At 39.4% G+C, this 15,675-nt stretch overlaps 1 protein-coding gene across 1 annotated transcript in view; it reads right to left on the bottom strand.

Moving 5' to 3' along the window:
- CAMK4 (calcium/calmodulin dependent protein kinase IV) overlaps nucleotides 1-15,675 on the bottom strand; it is a 170,263-nt gene that overhangs the window by 69,254 nt on the left and 85,334 nt on the right. The window contains exons 3-4 of the mRNA XM_055699196.1: nucleotides 8,476-8,538; nucleotides 7,763-7,845 (exon numbers count right to left, since the gene is read on the bottom strand). Of these exons, the coding sequence (XP_055555171.1) occupies nucleotides 7,763-7,845; nucleotides 8,476-8,538 (146 nt within the window). The remainder of the gene's footprint in view (nucleotides 1-7,762; nucleotides 7,846-8,475; nucleotides 8,539-15,675) is intronic.

Below are 15,675 nucleotides of genomic sequence, written 5' to 3'. Positions count from 1 at the left end.
TTCTTGTAGCTCAAACTGGGGTTTGTTTTCCCCTCTTTAACTTTCTACTTCCTACTGAGCATTTCAATAACACCCACAGAACTAGAAAAATCTTGTAGGAAAATCGTAAGTTATACATTAAAAGCCTGGGGAAGATTAAATAAATGGCCACACCTACAAAAGTAGCAGTGAAATTAGTAAGAACAGTTCAGTGCCCACCATTTTCAAAAAGGCAGGTTCATCTTTCAGGAGCTTAATTTCAGCAGACATTTTTAAAAATAATAGTCTTTGTTTCTAGAGGTTGTGAAACCACAGTGCTCATGAACTATCAGCTCAAACTTCTCTCTCAGGCAGAAGTTTCTGTGTAACTGACTGTGTGAGACAATGCAACAAACTGAATTATTTCAGCATTTCACAGCTCCTGTCTGGTGAGAAACAGGGAGGGGACAAAGAGAAGAATCACTGGAAGCTTGCAAAGGAGCAGGGAGGGGGAAAGAGCAGCACCGAAGGCACTGATAAAGCCACCCTGCCAAGAACTGGTGAGGCTTTCATTGGATTTCTTTGTCTAGTTAAGGGCACCATGTTGTAAGAAAGAAGTGGGAAAGTGAAGGAAATTCAGTGGGCAGTAACTGAAACATAGAAAACACAACTGATGACGAAAGACTTCAAATATATAGTCTTCTGCAGTCCCCCACTGTGTGAGAGTTTGCTATAGAGAAGGAAGTTATCATCTTCTTTACCTGCTGGGAACAAGGCAAACAGATTTTGGCCAAATGTGCAATAATAAAGTTTTTCCTAATATTGAAGCCAAATCTAATTACCAGGCTGGACAGCCACTGGAATAGCCCACATAAGCAGATTGCAGAGGTGTTTAAGAAACAAACCCCAAAACCTTGGGCCCCCAAGGACGGTTGAAGGATACTTCCTGAGCCCAGGCGAACAAAGTGCCCACTCCAGCCCTACATGCCAAACGAGCACAGCTGTAGCTGCCATTACATTTTAAACACATTGCCCTGGAGGTCACTCCAGCACACCGCTTAATTCCCAGTAAGAGTGAAACAAACAGCCACCAAACTCTGAAATTGGGCACTGCTTGCATAACATACATTGTGCTTATATCCTTCTATATCCCTGTTTGCGAGAGTATTCACATTATCATTATTCAGTTCAAGTTTGTATCAGGTTCACCTTTCCAGTCCTCCTTTGGTGGCCTTGGCATCTCTTTACAGTGCATGGATGTGTGACACATTCCTGACTCCAGCAGCTAAAGTTCAACTTTGAACTAAGAAGTACATTACCTGAAAAGGATTTACTTTTCAGGCTTTCATAAAAAAAATCAACTTAATTATGATTTTGGACAAGCATTTTGGTGCTCTGAATATTTAGGATAACTGTACTTCCTAAAACATTTTGGCTTCCCTTTATACTCTTGTCGTACAACAGATTGTACAAAGCACTCACATCCTAAGTGATTTTATAATTTCAGGAAAGATGTTGAATCAAGGCATAGAAGACACACCATTACATCTTTGGTCAGTCAAAGACTTCCTGCATACATGTATGTAGGCTACAGATATATATAGGCTGCAAGTATATATACCTCAACTTGTCACCTCCACAGAGCTGTTAAAACATCTCTAAATTTCAAAGAAGTATGAAAGCTAAATTTGTTAATAGTTGAGGAAATCAGCTAAGGCTTGATCAGCTTCCTATTTAATTTTACAGGTGTGTCTCTCCTAGTTTGTCTGGCATCCAAACCACGTATGTCTATATGATAGTGGTGAGGCTATGGCAGAAAATGGAGAATACATGTGTCAGAGATGCTCTAATCACAAGAAGTCTCAGTATTAATGGCACCTAACAAAATAAAGAGCTTCAGAGGCACTGATGCATCCTACCTGCAAGGGCTTCCCCAGTTCCCAGAGTGGGCTAGCAACATACAGGCTGGTCCCAACTAGGACATACCCATGCTAACAATTCCTGCAAAATTATCTCCAGCAATAACAACGAAAGGCAGAAGGACATTCTAAATGAGAATGTTTTAAGTGAAAAGCCTTCCACAGTAGAATTAAGAATGAGATGAGCTTTAATATCACATCAGTTCACACTTAGAGAGTGGCAGGAAGCCAGCCAGTATTATAATTGCACCATCACCATTGCTTGAGTCATTTAGCCATTTATAAATCTGCAAACATGTTCCCTCTGGGCACTTGGTGTTTCGCCTGACTCTAAGTGCATATATTGACCAGATCGTAAGTAGTATCCTATGCACAAACATTTACAAAAAATCATTTGTATCTCTCACCTTCAAGAAAATATTGTGGTCGGTAGATACTGACTTACTTAAGAGTAATTCTGTCCAGTGACAGAAAATAAGGTGCTGACCACAAAGAAGTGTAAAGGCATTATTACAACTCTGTACAAGAAGGAAACACCAAATTACATTGGAAAGGTTACAAATTACCATTAACACACACTTCTTTATTCTAAAAATACTGGGTTTTATCATTACTGCAGCTGAAATCAAGAGACACTAAGTGAGCTATTATGACTTCAAGCAACACTTTTACCAGAGCTAAGTTGTGTGTTGTCTTCTGATTTCAGAGAATAGAGCACAGTCAGTGTAGTTAAGTCAGAGTTTTTTTCTTTTTTTTTGGCCAGTGCTGAGTGAGGGGACTGTAACTTAGGTCCAGACAACTGCTCTGATCCCTCTCCGGAAGACAGACTGCCACCACATCATGAGGACAGAGCTCAGGAACAAATAAAGCATGTTATTCTGCCCATAGTTTATAAAAGACCCCCACTTTAGTGACTGATTAACTCCTTGACTCTTTTTGATGTTCCTTAGCAATTCTAAAACTTCCATAAGCAGAAACAACAAGGTGTGCTTGAAGCCTGGGAAAGCTTCAGGAAATTTTGTACATAAGAGGTAATCATTCATATATCTCTTAAAAAGGCGAGTTCTTTAGAAGAAGTAATTAGTAATTTTGTTAATATATGCTCCATAAAAGAAGATAGTATCAGCTTGAATATATATTTCAGAAGAAATCAGATGAAATCTGAAATAGAAGCCTGTCAAGAGACTGTCAGCTGTAAGTGGTATTTTTAGATAATGTTTGGTGCACTTAATAAAAAGATGAAGGAAGAAACAGAAGAGTTTATGGTCAAGATGCCGAAGTACAGACAAGGAAAATGTGCAGAGTGACATTATCATTTGAAGAAAGGGCCTAAGAAAAACTATTTTTAGCAATCTGCAGGCATTCTGACTAAAATGAAGTTAAAGCAGAGTTGATGGTTTTTGCTGAACATACTATTTGGAAAAGTGATGTATTATTGATTCAGCTGGAACACAATAGATATGAATAAAATCTGAAGGGAAAAGACCAACTTCCAAAAAGGTAGCCCATAAAAGACATATATCAGACTTCTCTGTGCTGCAAGGCCTATTACTGACTGTAACAATAATTGGTTGTTAGAAGCAAAGCCAGATCAACAAAATGAGCAAGGATCTGATGAAAGACACCACACACTAGAAAAGAAAGTCAGAGTACCAAGAAATTATATTTAAGTAAGGTATGATGAAGGTACACAGGGGAAAACGAAGAGGCAAGAGGAAAATATAACTGAACAAAACTTAAGAAGAATCATCATTATAGCAAAGGGCAACAACTATAAAGAAAATTGAAGAGTTAATAGTCAAAGGGGTTAACACAAAAAAAATTGGGCCACTGACTACTTACCTAATCAAATCTTTGAACAATCTAAGGTTCACTATTAATAAAAATGTGTTAAAAAAGCAATTACTTTGACAAAATTTGCCTGCATAGATGAGACGAGTATCTTTTCCAGGAAAACTACATCAATTTTGGTGGTATCAATTCATTCTACATTCCCTTATAGTCACTGCATTTAAACTCTTTCTTCCACTGTGATCTTCAGTTCATATTAAAATGTTTGTTTCCATTTATTTGAGCTCAAATTTAAGTCCCATCTATCTGAAAGCACCTAGAGGATTAATTCCATGAACCTCTAAGTTTCTCCTGTTAAATGGAGAAGAGCTGAAACGGAGAGAAGCTTTCTGGTTATAAATCTGCCTTTCAAAATATCCCCATAAGGTTTATTACTTTATTCTGTATGCACAATATGATGTCATTCAAAAACCTAATAAAACCAAATTTCATTATGTCTTTCCACCACTCAAACTTCTCATGTAAAAGATGTGCCTACGGTTCAAACTAGGGCTCTGCAACACTCTTCAAAAGAAGATGAAGTGAGAAGGAAGATGAGAGATGGATGAAAATTGACTTTTGCCTGCCACTTTGCTCCCAGTTCTGAAACTTCCTATCCACAATTGTAGTGGAAACACAGTCCTTTAAAGGTGGTTCAAATGTTAGAGTTATCACTCTGCCATGTATTTGAACAGCTGTGCTAATTTTGCCTTTTTGTTTTTAACCTGGCTCCTGCCCAGTGAGGACCAGTGTGATCGCAGCCTGGCCTCCGTATTGTGGCAGCGTGAGAAACATGTCTGTGTGCTGCTGAGCACTCTGCTGCTGGGACACTCAGAGCCATCCAGAGGGTTATCCCCCAGGACTCTGTCAAAATGCTGCTGGTTTAAATGCACTTCAACCATGCAAGTCTGTTTGAAACGTGCAGGAATGAAAAAGGAGGGCCAAGCAAATGTCAGTCATATGTGCCAGCACTGGGCTGGAGACAGAGCATCTGGAAAGACCAAGAATAATAATTAATTTAGACCCACCACAGTTTTCTCTCTGTCTTAGTCAGTTCGTCCATTTGCCTGCCTTATTTCAAAAGCTCATTGTCACTGCTCACTTGCTGGGTTGGCAAAAACCATCACGCAAACCAGCAATAAATACTGTAATTTACAGAAACTTCTCCAATTTAGTTTAGAGTTATATTTGTTGTGTCTAGGATTGTGGAATATTGTGTGTCAGGGTATGATCTACAACGTGATTTATGAAGTCTGGGAAAGAGATTTCTCTTCAAAATAACAACCAAATTTCTCTTTAAAAATACAACCAAAACCAAACTGATTTCAACTGTATTAATTCAGATGTGTAGTTGATACTTTTTTAAAAATTTATCTCCTTTTAGGTAACACAACTGAAAAATTCTCATAACGAAAGCTCAGTTTAGCAATAACATGGATGATTTGACAGAAATATTAAATATGGTGAAGGAAGTGAGTAATTTTATTGCCCAGAACTTTTATGTTAGAGCGGCGTGAAACCAGCAGCACATCGACAATGCTAATAGGATTCTAGAAAACTAATCGGATCTTGGGTATTTATAAAATTGTCATCATGATAAGGGGAATGTGTGCGTGAAAGAACTTACTCATCTGCAGCTCAAATACTATTCAGAAGAAGAATGGACATCTGAGCAATAAAACAGTTGATGTAAAGAGTACAAGCATATTGCCAGAAATAGCCGTAGCAGTAACAGCAGTGAAGATGTTTACAGTGAGGAGAGCAGATGTGTTTGTGTACCAGATCTAGTCACATCATTTGCTGACAGCTAATTTGAAAGATGCATAAGAGTAACTCCTCCAGAGAACAAAACCTGATGTGCTGCCTGTGTAAGGATGGTAGTTTACAAACAAGCACATAAGGTCCTCCAAACCCTTGGGGTGGTCCCTGGCCGCGTCAGGGTCCTGCTTACCCACACACTCTCTGTAAGGGTCTTCTCTCGAGGGCAACGATAGGCTGGATCTCAAGACAGGGTCACAGCTTTTCCTCCACATCTGACACAACCCCACTGCCCAGCAGATTTTCCAAGGTCATTTTGCTTTCTCCTGGGATAGGAGTCATGCGAGCACAGAGGGAAAAGTGCACAAGGCCTCTCTGTAAGTTAGGAGATTTCCTTCATGCATGATAAAAAGATGTATGGATCAAAAGGATTAGGCATGAGAGGGGAAGTCTGTCCTAGGGCAAAAAGCTAAATGTACCCTCACTCACACTCAGAAAGCAGCCATCATACACCACAATGCAAGTGTTAATCCTTCAGCCTAGCAGAAAGAGCAGACAGGGACAGCTAATGCTTAATTGGAGTGACTAGCACAAAACATCTTGGTTGCATGTTTCTATTAAATTATTTTTGGTTTAAGGTTGAAAAGTGAAATAATACTCCTATTGTTAGCTTAACAGCTGAAAATAGCTTTTCATGTTTTTAGTTTGTTAGGTTTTTTTCCAAATCACAGATCAGAGAAGACTCTATTGCTAAAGTTTCTAGCTCTGTTGTATATGGGAAAAAGGAGGATGCAGAGTTCAGAAGACCTCCACAGTATTAGCACTCGTTAGATGCTCATCACAAGGAGCATCATAACCCTAGTAAGTGACTAGGCTTTGCTTCTTTTCAGGCAATGCCAGACAGCTCTACCTAGCCAAACTACTGCATTAAGCATATAATTTTGGGGAAAGATCAGTCTGGGAGCTCCAATACTATAATCACTGCTGAGTACAGACTACAGAATGTTGAAAATGTTGCAATATTAAATCGTAGTTCTATCAAATAATGCAATTCCCCAACCTGGATCCCATGGAGTCTTTTATCTTCCATTCTTCTACCACACAGATGGTTGCTGCTCAGGAACAAACAATTTCGCTGGCCTATTTGTGTTATCATTTCGCAAACTCTCTTCATCAAAGACTCCTGTAGTGTGTCCAGCCTTCCTGAAAACCAGCCAGTCTGAAACGACGTGGATATGCAAAGGGCTATGTAAAAGGTAAACCATCTTGCTCTTTAGGTCCTCTGTAGCTCAGGACTGGGTGCTCACTGGTTGTTTAACTTTCAGCACGTTTCTCCTGATTGCTTTGGCTGAGTATTGAGAGAGTATGCAACATCTTCTGCCAAACAAACGACATTACAGGAGGAGTTGCTTTTGTTCTCATTGTTCAGAAATAGTTCATCTTAAGGTTGTAGCTATGAGCATGGTACCAAAAAAGGTATATTTTTGTTTTCTCAAGTCAAAGATACTTTCAGACTGAGTCTTTGATGTGTATTTGTATAACAGCCCTCTAAAATACTAAACTTTAATTACAGAAGAAGGAAGATCAAATAACCTGTCATTACGAGTTGGAAATCCTCAACACCAGTGAATGAATTGATTTACTCAAGGCAGTATCAAATACTTTTCATATCTTCTCTTGCTCTGAAAAACAAATCCCTACCAGTAAAATATCACTGCAACAGTATTACAGAATCATTTAATTTTATGCGTATGCACCTGTACCACAAGCAGTATGAGCATTATGAGCCACACCTTCAGAAATCAATAGTTTGTAACAAAACCAGAGGGTTTATAAATACATTGAATACAAAGGAGAATTGTGTTCTTGTTACTCTGCTTACCGAATTTTTATCTAACTTAACACTACCCTCCTGGCAGGCCAGTTGCCACCTACCATATTTTATGATGACCTGTCAACGCCACTTTGCCAATTTTTCATGCCTTTTTTATCTCCTCTAGCACACTCTGATTCTATGCACCTGCTGAGCACCTGCTTTCAGTAGTGTGTGCTCTTTAGCATTTATTGACAATTTCCTTCATTTTCAACTCATGTATCCTTTCAAAAAAAAACTCCTGATAATCACATTTCCAAACTAATTTTTAAGCCAATTCCTGCCGATATTTACTCATGTGAATTAACCATATGCTGATGAAACATTTCTAGTAATTAATAGCACAGTGATTTTGTGCAGAGAAGAGATCTGGACTGTAACATCCTTGGGGAAGGTACCAAGGAGGTGCATACAGGTAAGTTACCTGTCAAATAGTTCTCCACCTGTGACCAATTCCAGAACAAGACTGATTTCTGTAGGGGTCTCAAATATCTCCTTCAGCTTTATCTGGCAAAAGATAAGAAAAAGGATTAATTTTGCTTACTTGTCTTCTGGCTGAGCATATCACAGTGTCAACAGCAGGAAACAGACCACACCCAGTCAATAAAACAGAGAATGGTACCAACTAAAGTTGCAGCATCATTTACCATGCAGTTGAGCAACTTACTGTGCCTGTTCTGTCCTACCCTCCTTTTTTTCTTCTTTACCTCCTTTGCATTTTTTTTCATACTCCTTATACCTCAGCAACCTCTATGTAACACAGGAGCTTAAGAAGCTGCTTTCATTAGTGCTTGTCAACACTTGTCTGCCAATCTTTCAGAGTAACTGAATGTAAGACCTCCCCCACGCTCTGAGGACACCAACTCCCTCCTTTATTTACATAACTTCTTTTGCATAGTTTATCACTCAACTCTGTCAGAACATCAATAATTTATTTTAAAGTGTAAGTATAATTCAACAGTCTTCAATAATGAGCTGCTAATGTGCTCATAAGGAGAACCCAAAGCTTTAGTTCAGGACACTCCCAAGTCTCTGTAAATGAACCATAGCAGTCATCTCTCAGGAATGGAAAGAATTAAAAAAAAAAAACCAACACAAAGAAACAAACATGGAGTGCAACAACAAGGCTAAACTTACAATGTTTGGATGTGAAAGGCGAAGAAGAACTCCGATTTCTGTGCGGACAATTTTCTTGTCTACCTGGTAAAAAAGTGGGGAGGGAAAAAGTGAAAAATTTACTTCTGTGTTCACCATAGAAACTTCTAGCTGCATCACAGAAAAATATATATGAACAGCATTTCTAGGTCTCTTAGGTGAATAAGCTGATGCAAGACACATAAGTCAAATATACTGTAAGGAGTAATTTTCTTTTAACACGAGACAGATACTATAAAAGAAAACCACCTGCATCTAGCAAAATTATTACCAATGTACATGTAAGTCATACAAGAAGCAGAATATAGGAAAGAAAATATCTGAAAAAGGTGCTAAAATTCCTGTATTTACTAAAGTTCTACTTTTGTCTATCACTACTTATGTTGGTTCCATTTATGCCAGGATAGCTTCCTTTTGACACACTCTTCAGCAGCTGCACTGGGAAAAGGTTTCTGCACATAGGATGTGCACATCTAGGCAGTGCAACATATTGCTTAGAACAAAAAAGTGATGCAAAGGTCAAACACCCCCAGCCACAGACAGAGTATAAGGTTTAACTTGCTTCACATACGTCTAAAGGAATGGTCTATTAATGCAAAAGACTTTCTGTTTGGTTAAACCTCTGAGAGGATGAGCTCTTCAACTTTCCTTCCCTTCTCAGACTGCAGTCTTTAACAACTTATGTCCTGTGGGGACATCAGTCATTTCTCACAAGAAATGCAGATCTAGGGAGTATTTCATTCAGAAAAGACAACTGCAGCTCTCCTGGAACATAAACGCTTAAGCAAGAAAGAAAGGAAAATGCTCATAAGCAATGTGTGCGTCCTTTTACCTTGCTAAAGGTAATGAATACATTTATGAGGAAACAATCTGGTCTGCAAATATTCTCACAAACCCTAGAGAAATCCTATACTGATGACAATGATAAACATATTCTACAGTACTCTTCATCTCAGGGGTTATGAAATGTATGAGAGTTAGCAAGTTAAGTCATTACCTGTTCTCAAACCAATGACACAGATGACATCAAGCAGAACATTGCGGGGGCTGGGGTGGGGTGTGGGCTTTTTTGGTGGGGTCTTTTCATCAAACACATGTTTTGGGTTTGTTTTTGTCTTTTACATCATATGGGAAATGAACAGTCATTACACATAAACCTTCAAAATGGACATAAAACTACCTTCAAATTCTCAGAAAGCAGGGCACATGCTTAAAAAAATGACCCCTTTTTTTATTACCTGGAAGAAGAGAAGTGCTTCTTAGTATTTTATTTATTCCAGCAACAACAAATTTCATGAATCAGTCACATTCAGAACTACAGGAGAGGCAGAATTTGATTCTCCCCTTGTGTCAATCAGGAATAATTCCAGGTTAGTAATGCCAATGCTTTGACAGTGGTGTAAATGAGCGCACAGCTAGAGCCCTTAGGGATTTCTTGAAACTCATTGACACTTAACCTCTTCTAGTGGCTCTGCCAGAAAGCAAATTCAAATTAAAAACAACAACTTTGGACTGATCAGTGCATGCAAGAAGCATCAGAAAGCAAAAATCACAGAGGAATGAATTATTCCATTACCTGAACATCTAACCAAAGATAAAGAACTTGATCAGTAACTAAATCTTCACAGGTAAATGCCTGCTCTGGGGTCAAACATGGGACTATTTAAGCTCTGTGACCATCACGGGCTTTATAAACTTTATTGCTTTCTACTCCAAATGAAAGTGTTCATTTGCTCTTGCCTGCTACATAAATACTAAGCAGCAGGTTTGAAGAATGGTTTCCTGTTCAGTTTTCGTAAAATGCTGTGAGCACCAGCCTGGGTCATACTTGGTTTCAATACCCCCTTGGCAACAGCACCTTTACTCAAATCTGGGTTGCTTTTGTGAGTGCAAACACACAGCCAGGGGCTCCAAAGCTCACTGCCTGCTAGCAAGGGGCTCTTGATGATTCAGAGAATTATACACATCTGGTCTGTCTTTATACGCTTGCACCTCAGACAGGATCAGAAAGGTTAATGTACAATATTGCACTGACAGTCATTTACTCATGAGAGCTGTTTAGACTGAGAAATTTACCTTACTCAAAAGCAGCACTACAAACTGAACAATCTACCATTCATTTTCTGCAGTTTTGAAAATGTTTGTGCATCATGCATGCCTGGCAACAGGCATGGATGAGGCTGTCTGAACCCTAAAGATGCTTCCTTTAGGCAGTGAGTAGTTACAACTGACAAACTACAGAGGCCTCCTCTCCTCTTGCAGATGGCAACAAATTAAGTGAAAAAGTGAACTGAGACTCAGTTTCAGGACCTTGCTTCCCTAGACATCCACTCAGCAACCACAGGCGAGTCCCTCTGTGATCCAGGTCCTGACCTGACACAAAACAGTAGACTTTCATAACACTTCCTCAGGTAGTGGTATGTGGAAAAGGTACCTCAAAATTCAAGTTGCTATGTTGCAATGGCAAATAGGCCACAGAGAAACTTAGAAGAATTACATATGTATAAGCATCCTGGACAATGGCTATTGGGACAGATTTTACAACAGAAGTGTGCATGCATAAATGATATGAGTTGTTCCAAAGTGAAAGCAGCGGCATATGTAGTTGTGGCATTTTATTACTGTTTATTACATAAACAGTGGCCTGTTTCACCACTTTTTTTTTTTTCTTACCTTCTCCTACACTAGGTGTAGAGCTATATCAACACTTACCTTGTTTCGTCTCCTTTCAACAAATTATACTTACTTATATCACAGCCAAACATGGCCTATTTTTAGTTTGGGCAGGAATTTCAGCAATTCAACTACCTATACTCCTGGCAAATTATTTGATACGATGATAGTCTGGCATTTCACTCTATACTGTATGTTGCTAGGGTAACAAGTTTTAAAACTTGGATAACTTAACCAAAATATCCTATTACCACAAACGTTTGGTCAAATTAAGTATGTTTGGCTAGATCAAATATAGTGGTCTGATTTGTGTACATGTAATAACTGACCAAAATGAGGCTGAAAATTTGTTTATTTTTGTTGTCTTCTCTTTGGATGCAATTTAAATATGCAGTACAATATGTAACAATTTATCTAAACTTTCCTTAAATTAACATTACTCACAGGAATGTCAGTAAGACCTTTGTGAGTAAATCACAGTCAAAGATAATGTCATCAGAAACAGCCTGTTTGTGAAGAGGAAAAACAATCAAATGTTAACTTTCAGATGTTTCCCAGTTCCACTAGTGTAGCGATTATCCTTCTACAAGTTTCCTTATTTTTTGCTTTTAATCTATGCTAACTAGACTATATTATGCTTTTGGTCAAACATTTCATTAGGTAATTTTATTTCTATTTAAAAGACTACTTTGTGTGAAAAACTTACACTAATTCTGCACCAGGTTGTGCAAATGACTAGTTGGGTGATTTTAACATTGGTATGATTTTACCAAGCTGTATTTTCTGTTTGCAAACTTTGAACTGCAAGCAATCAAGAGGCATTTGCTGTGACAGGCCTTTGAAGCAGCATTCTGTTGCGGTACATCCGTGAAAACTGAGAAGTTATTTGCCATGTAATCCTGAAAATTATCACTTCTTCACCACTGACACTAGGCATGAAGATTTCACCACCCATAGGCAAAATTCAAACAAAGCTGCTAGATGGCTGGCAATTATTAAAACTCACACTTACATACTTCCGTGGCTTATATGTGGAAAAACTGATGTGAAGCACTAAAACACAGCAAATCCACAAGAGATGCCTGTAGGTGCAACATAGCCTTGCCACGTGCTGTGGCTTGCAGATCTCCACAGTATGCTTCAGTAAGCAAGGACTGTGACTGGAGTACAGGTAAGCATCTGCATGCTGGCTTTAATCTAACTAGATAAAGTACCTGTGGCAGCAAAGATACAGCGACCTGAACTTGGGAGCAAGAGGAAGTCCAACAATTCCCAGAACCCAGTGTGCTGAACTGAAATGTCTGTCTATACTGCTGCTGGACACACAGCTTTGCTATATTACCTAAGTTCACTAGACAAATGGTAGCATGCTGCGTGCACTCCAAACTGCAATCGTATGTCCTGTTTACAGACAGATAGGCATAGGATGAATAGCATTAACAGAGTATTTCACACAGCCAAGGTGCAGGAAGTTAGGACAGCATTTGCAAGTGTGGGTGAATGAAATTACCCACCCCCTTAGTTTGTATTAAAGCATTTACATTAAAAAAGGTAACTATTTCTGCATTATTCCTAGTATTTTGTCTCTCCAGTTATTTCACTTCTGTAGAATTAGGCATTCATTTTCTAGATATGTGTCTGCAAACACCACGTCTTTGAAATGTCATACTGGTCATGTAGCAAAGTAGCGCTAGGTCTATAATCAGTCTACTTCTGATCTATAAATTTCAGGCTATTTGACAAGGGAAAGGGCTGGAAAAATCCTTAATGAAAGCTGAGATTCTTCCACATTTCCATGCCCTGAGATGGTGAGGTGGAGTGATGCTACAAACCCTGAGACAAAACAGGATAAAATGGACTGTCACTGCGAACAGATTAATCTAGTTGCTGCCTTGTGATATGTCACGCCACCCTGAAAACAGGCGGCCAACATATGTACATACCCCTCAAACTTAGTAGAGAGCAAGCAGCAGAGCACATTTCTCATCCTGCAAGTCTATCCTCTGTTGCTCTCTTTCCCCAGGGTGCTGTGGACGTGGAGGCGCCGATCTGGCCAGATATGAGCACCAGGCAGGTTGGGTGACAACGCTGTGCCCAGGCAAGAGGTGTGAAGCAGCCAATGCAAGTGGCTCTCCAGCAGCTTCACAGCACTGCCTACCTCTGGGAGGCTGTTCACCCCAGCTCTGCACAGCTCCATGTTTAATATCCCATTTATTGACTCACATGAACGTCTCTAATTTGAGCAATGAATGCTTTATTGAACCAGCAGGTCAGGCTCTGAGCATGTATTTTTCTTCACTGTAAAAGAAGCATGCTGCAAATCGTTATTGGCTTGCCACCACACTCCATTAGAAGTGCTTCCAAGAAACAATTTTTATGTTCTTCTCAGCTTAAGTAACTGCTCAGCAGCCTAAACCTTTCTGTATTTTATGGAGTCAATCATTAATTACCACTTATAACTTTGCCATTATTATGTCTTCTCACAATTAAGATGAAATATTAAAACCTATACAGATACAGGCTACCCACAAGCAGAGCTGCCAGTCCCACCATAGTCTAAAAGGTCTGTTCCCAGCTGTCACACCTACATACAGGGCTGCTGGTCTACCCAGGGTCTCTTGAAAGGTTTCAAGAAATGAGCTGGAATTTAAAGGTTGAATTTAAACTAATCTTCACAAGAAGAAGATTTAAAGTCCATATTTTCTATACAGTTTTGGGTTTTGCTTTTTAATTTCAGAATGACCTGGGTAACAGTAATTGCACTTCCTGCCCAGTTCATACATCGAGTATCTTCTATGAAAGTCTTTCAGTCAAGACTTCAAGATTAAAACACTGAAGAAGACTTCTAAATATGCTTTTTCATCTGTATAAAGGTGGGTTGTACCATGGAAATAACATGTGTCAGCTAGTCTATGTATCAATGCAAGACATGGATGTCAATCTTCACCATAAGTGATAAATAATCTTGAGGGAAACAAAAAGTGGTATGACAGAAAAATCCCAGAACAAATTAAAATAGGTACTTCTTATGTGGCTCAGCCTATCTCTCTGAGTTACTCTGGTGTAACTCGATAAGCAGCATGGCCGTGGATAGTGGGTAAAAAAATTAAAAAAAGCTGACCCTTCTGAATGGATACTTCTTTGTTCCAAGTAGGGCATTTATTTAACACCTGCTTCAGGTGATTTGATTCTTTGCATTAACTTTTTTTTTTTTTAATGGAAATAAAAGTAAGGAATTCTTATGTTTTAGGGGCTGTTCTTGCTGGGGCGTTGCTTGACCTTCTCAGCAAGGTCAGCAACTCTCTCTTTATATGGGAGCAACCTTTGTACTCCTAATAGAATAATATTACCTTAACAAAAAAAAAAAGAAAAGGTTCAAAATAATTTTTTTTTTTTCTATTTTCATCTTGGCAGACTATTCTGGCTCTCTCCATTCAAGCTGAACATGAGGTCCTTACAGAACACATCAAACAATACAATGAGGCACACCAGTAATTGCACAGCCCTGCAGTATCTTCCATAAACTCAGCAGGGAGCTTTAACTTGATAGGTGTGCTGGTTTTGACTGGGATAGAGTGGATTTTATTCATAGCAGCTGGTATGTGCTGTATTTTGGATTTGTGCTGAAAACGGTGTTGATAATTCAGGGATATTTTCATTATTGCTGAGCAGCGCTTACACAGCCCCAAGGCCTTTTCTGCCCCTCACCCCACCCCACCAGCGAGAGGGCTGGGGGCACAAGAAATTGGGAGGCGGCACAGCTGGGACAGCTGACCCCAGGTGACAAGAGGGACATTCCATACCATATGGTGTCATGCTCAGCAGATAAAGCTGGGGGAAGAAGAAGGAAAGGAGGGACATTCAGAGTGATGGTGTTTGTCTTCCCGAGTAACCATTACACATGATGGAGCCCGGCTTCCCTGGGGATGGCTGAGCACCTGCCTGCCCATGGGAAGCGGTGAATGAATTCCTTGTTCTGCTTTGCTTGCGTGCGCGGCTTTTGCTTTACCTGTTAAACTGTCATTACCTCAACCCATGACTTTCCTCACTTTTACCCTTCCAATGTTCTCCCCCATCCCACTGGAGTGAGAGTGAGCGAGCAGCTGCGTGGGGCTGAGCTGCTGGCTGGGGTTAAACCATGAGAGTAGGACACTGAGACTTTTTATTTTGAGCCTCCATAAGTAAACTTGTATTATTAATGCAAAGAAAGCAGACTACTCCTTATCAGAGCAATTGTTTTCTGTGTACATGTCCACACTTCAATTTGCGGCTGTAATCTTTCAGTTGATGCATATTCTTTAGACTGAACACACTTGCATGGAACTACTGCAAGTTACATCAACGCACCTGCATTTGTCTTGTTAGGTGCCTAAAGGTCTGCTTGTACATGCAAACCTGTCGGCTGCAAATACAGATTAGCTGAGCTTGTACAAGCATATGCTTTTTAAAAATGAGTGAATGCACTATCTGCATATGACGGTACTTTTAATCTGTTAAATGTAAATTGTT

Source organism: Falco cherrug, chromosome Z, assembly GCF_023634085.1.
Source record: "Falco cherrug isolate bFalChe1 chromosome Z, bFalChe1.pri, whole genome shotgun sequence".
NCBI lineage: Eukaryota > Metazoa > Chordata > Aves > Falconiformes > Falconidae > Falco > Falco cherrug.
Note: the sequence above shows the minus strand (reverse complement) of the source record. Positions and strands in the feature narration are given on the sequence as shown.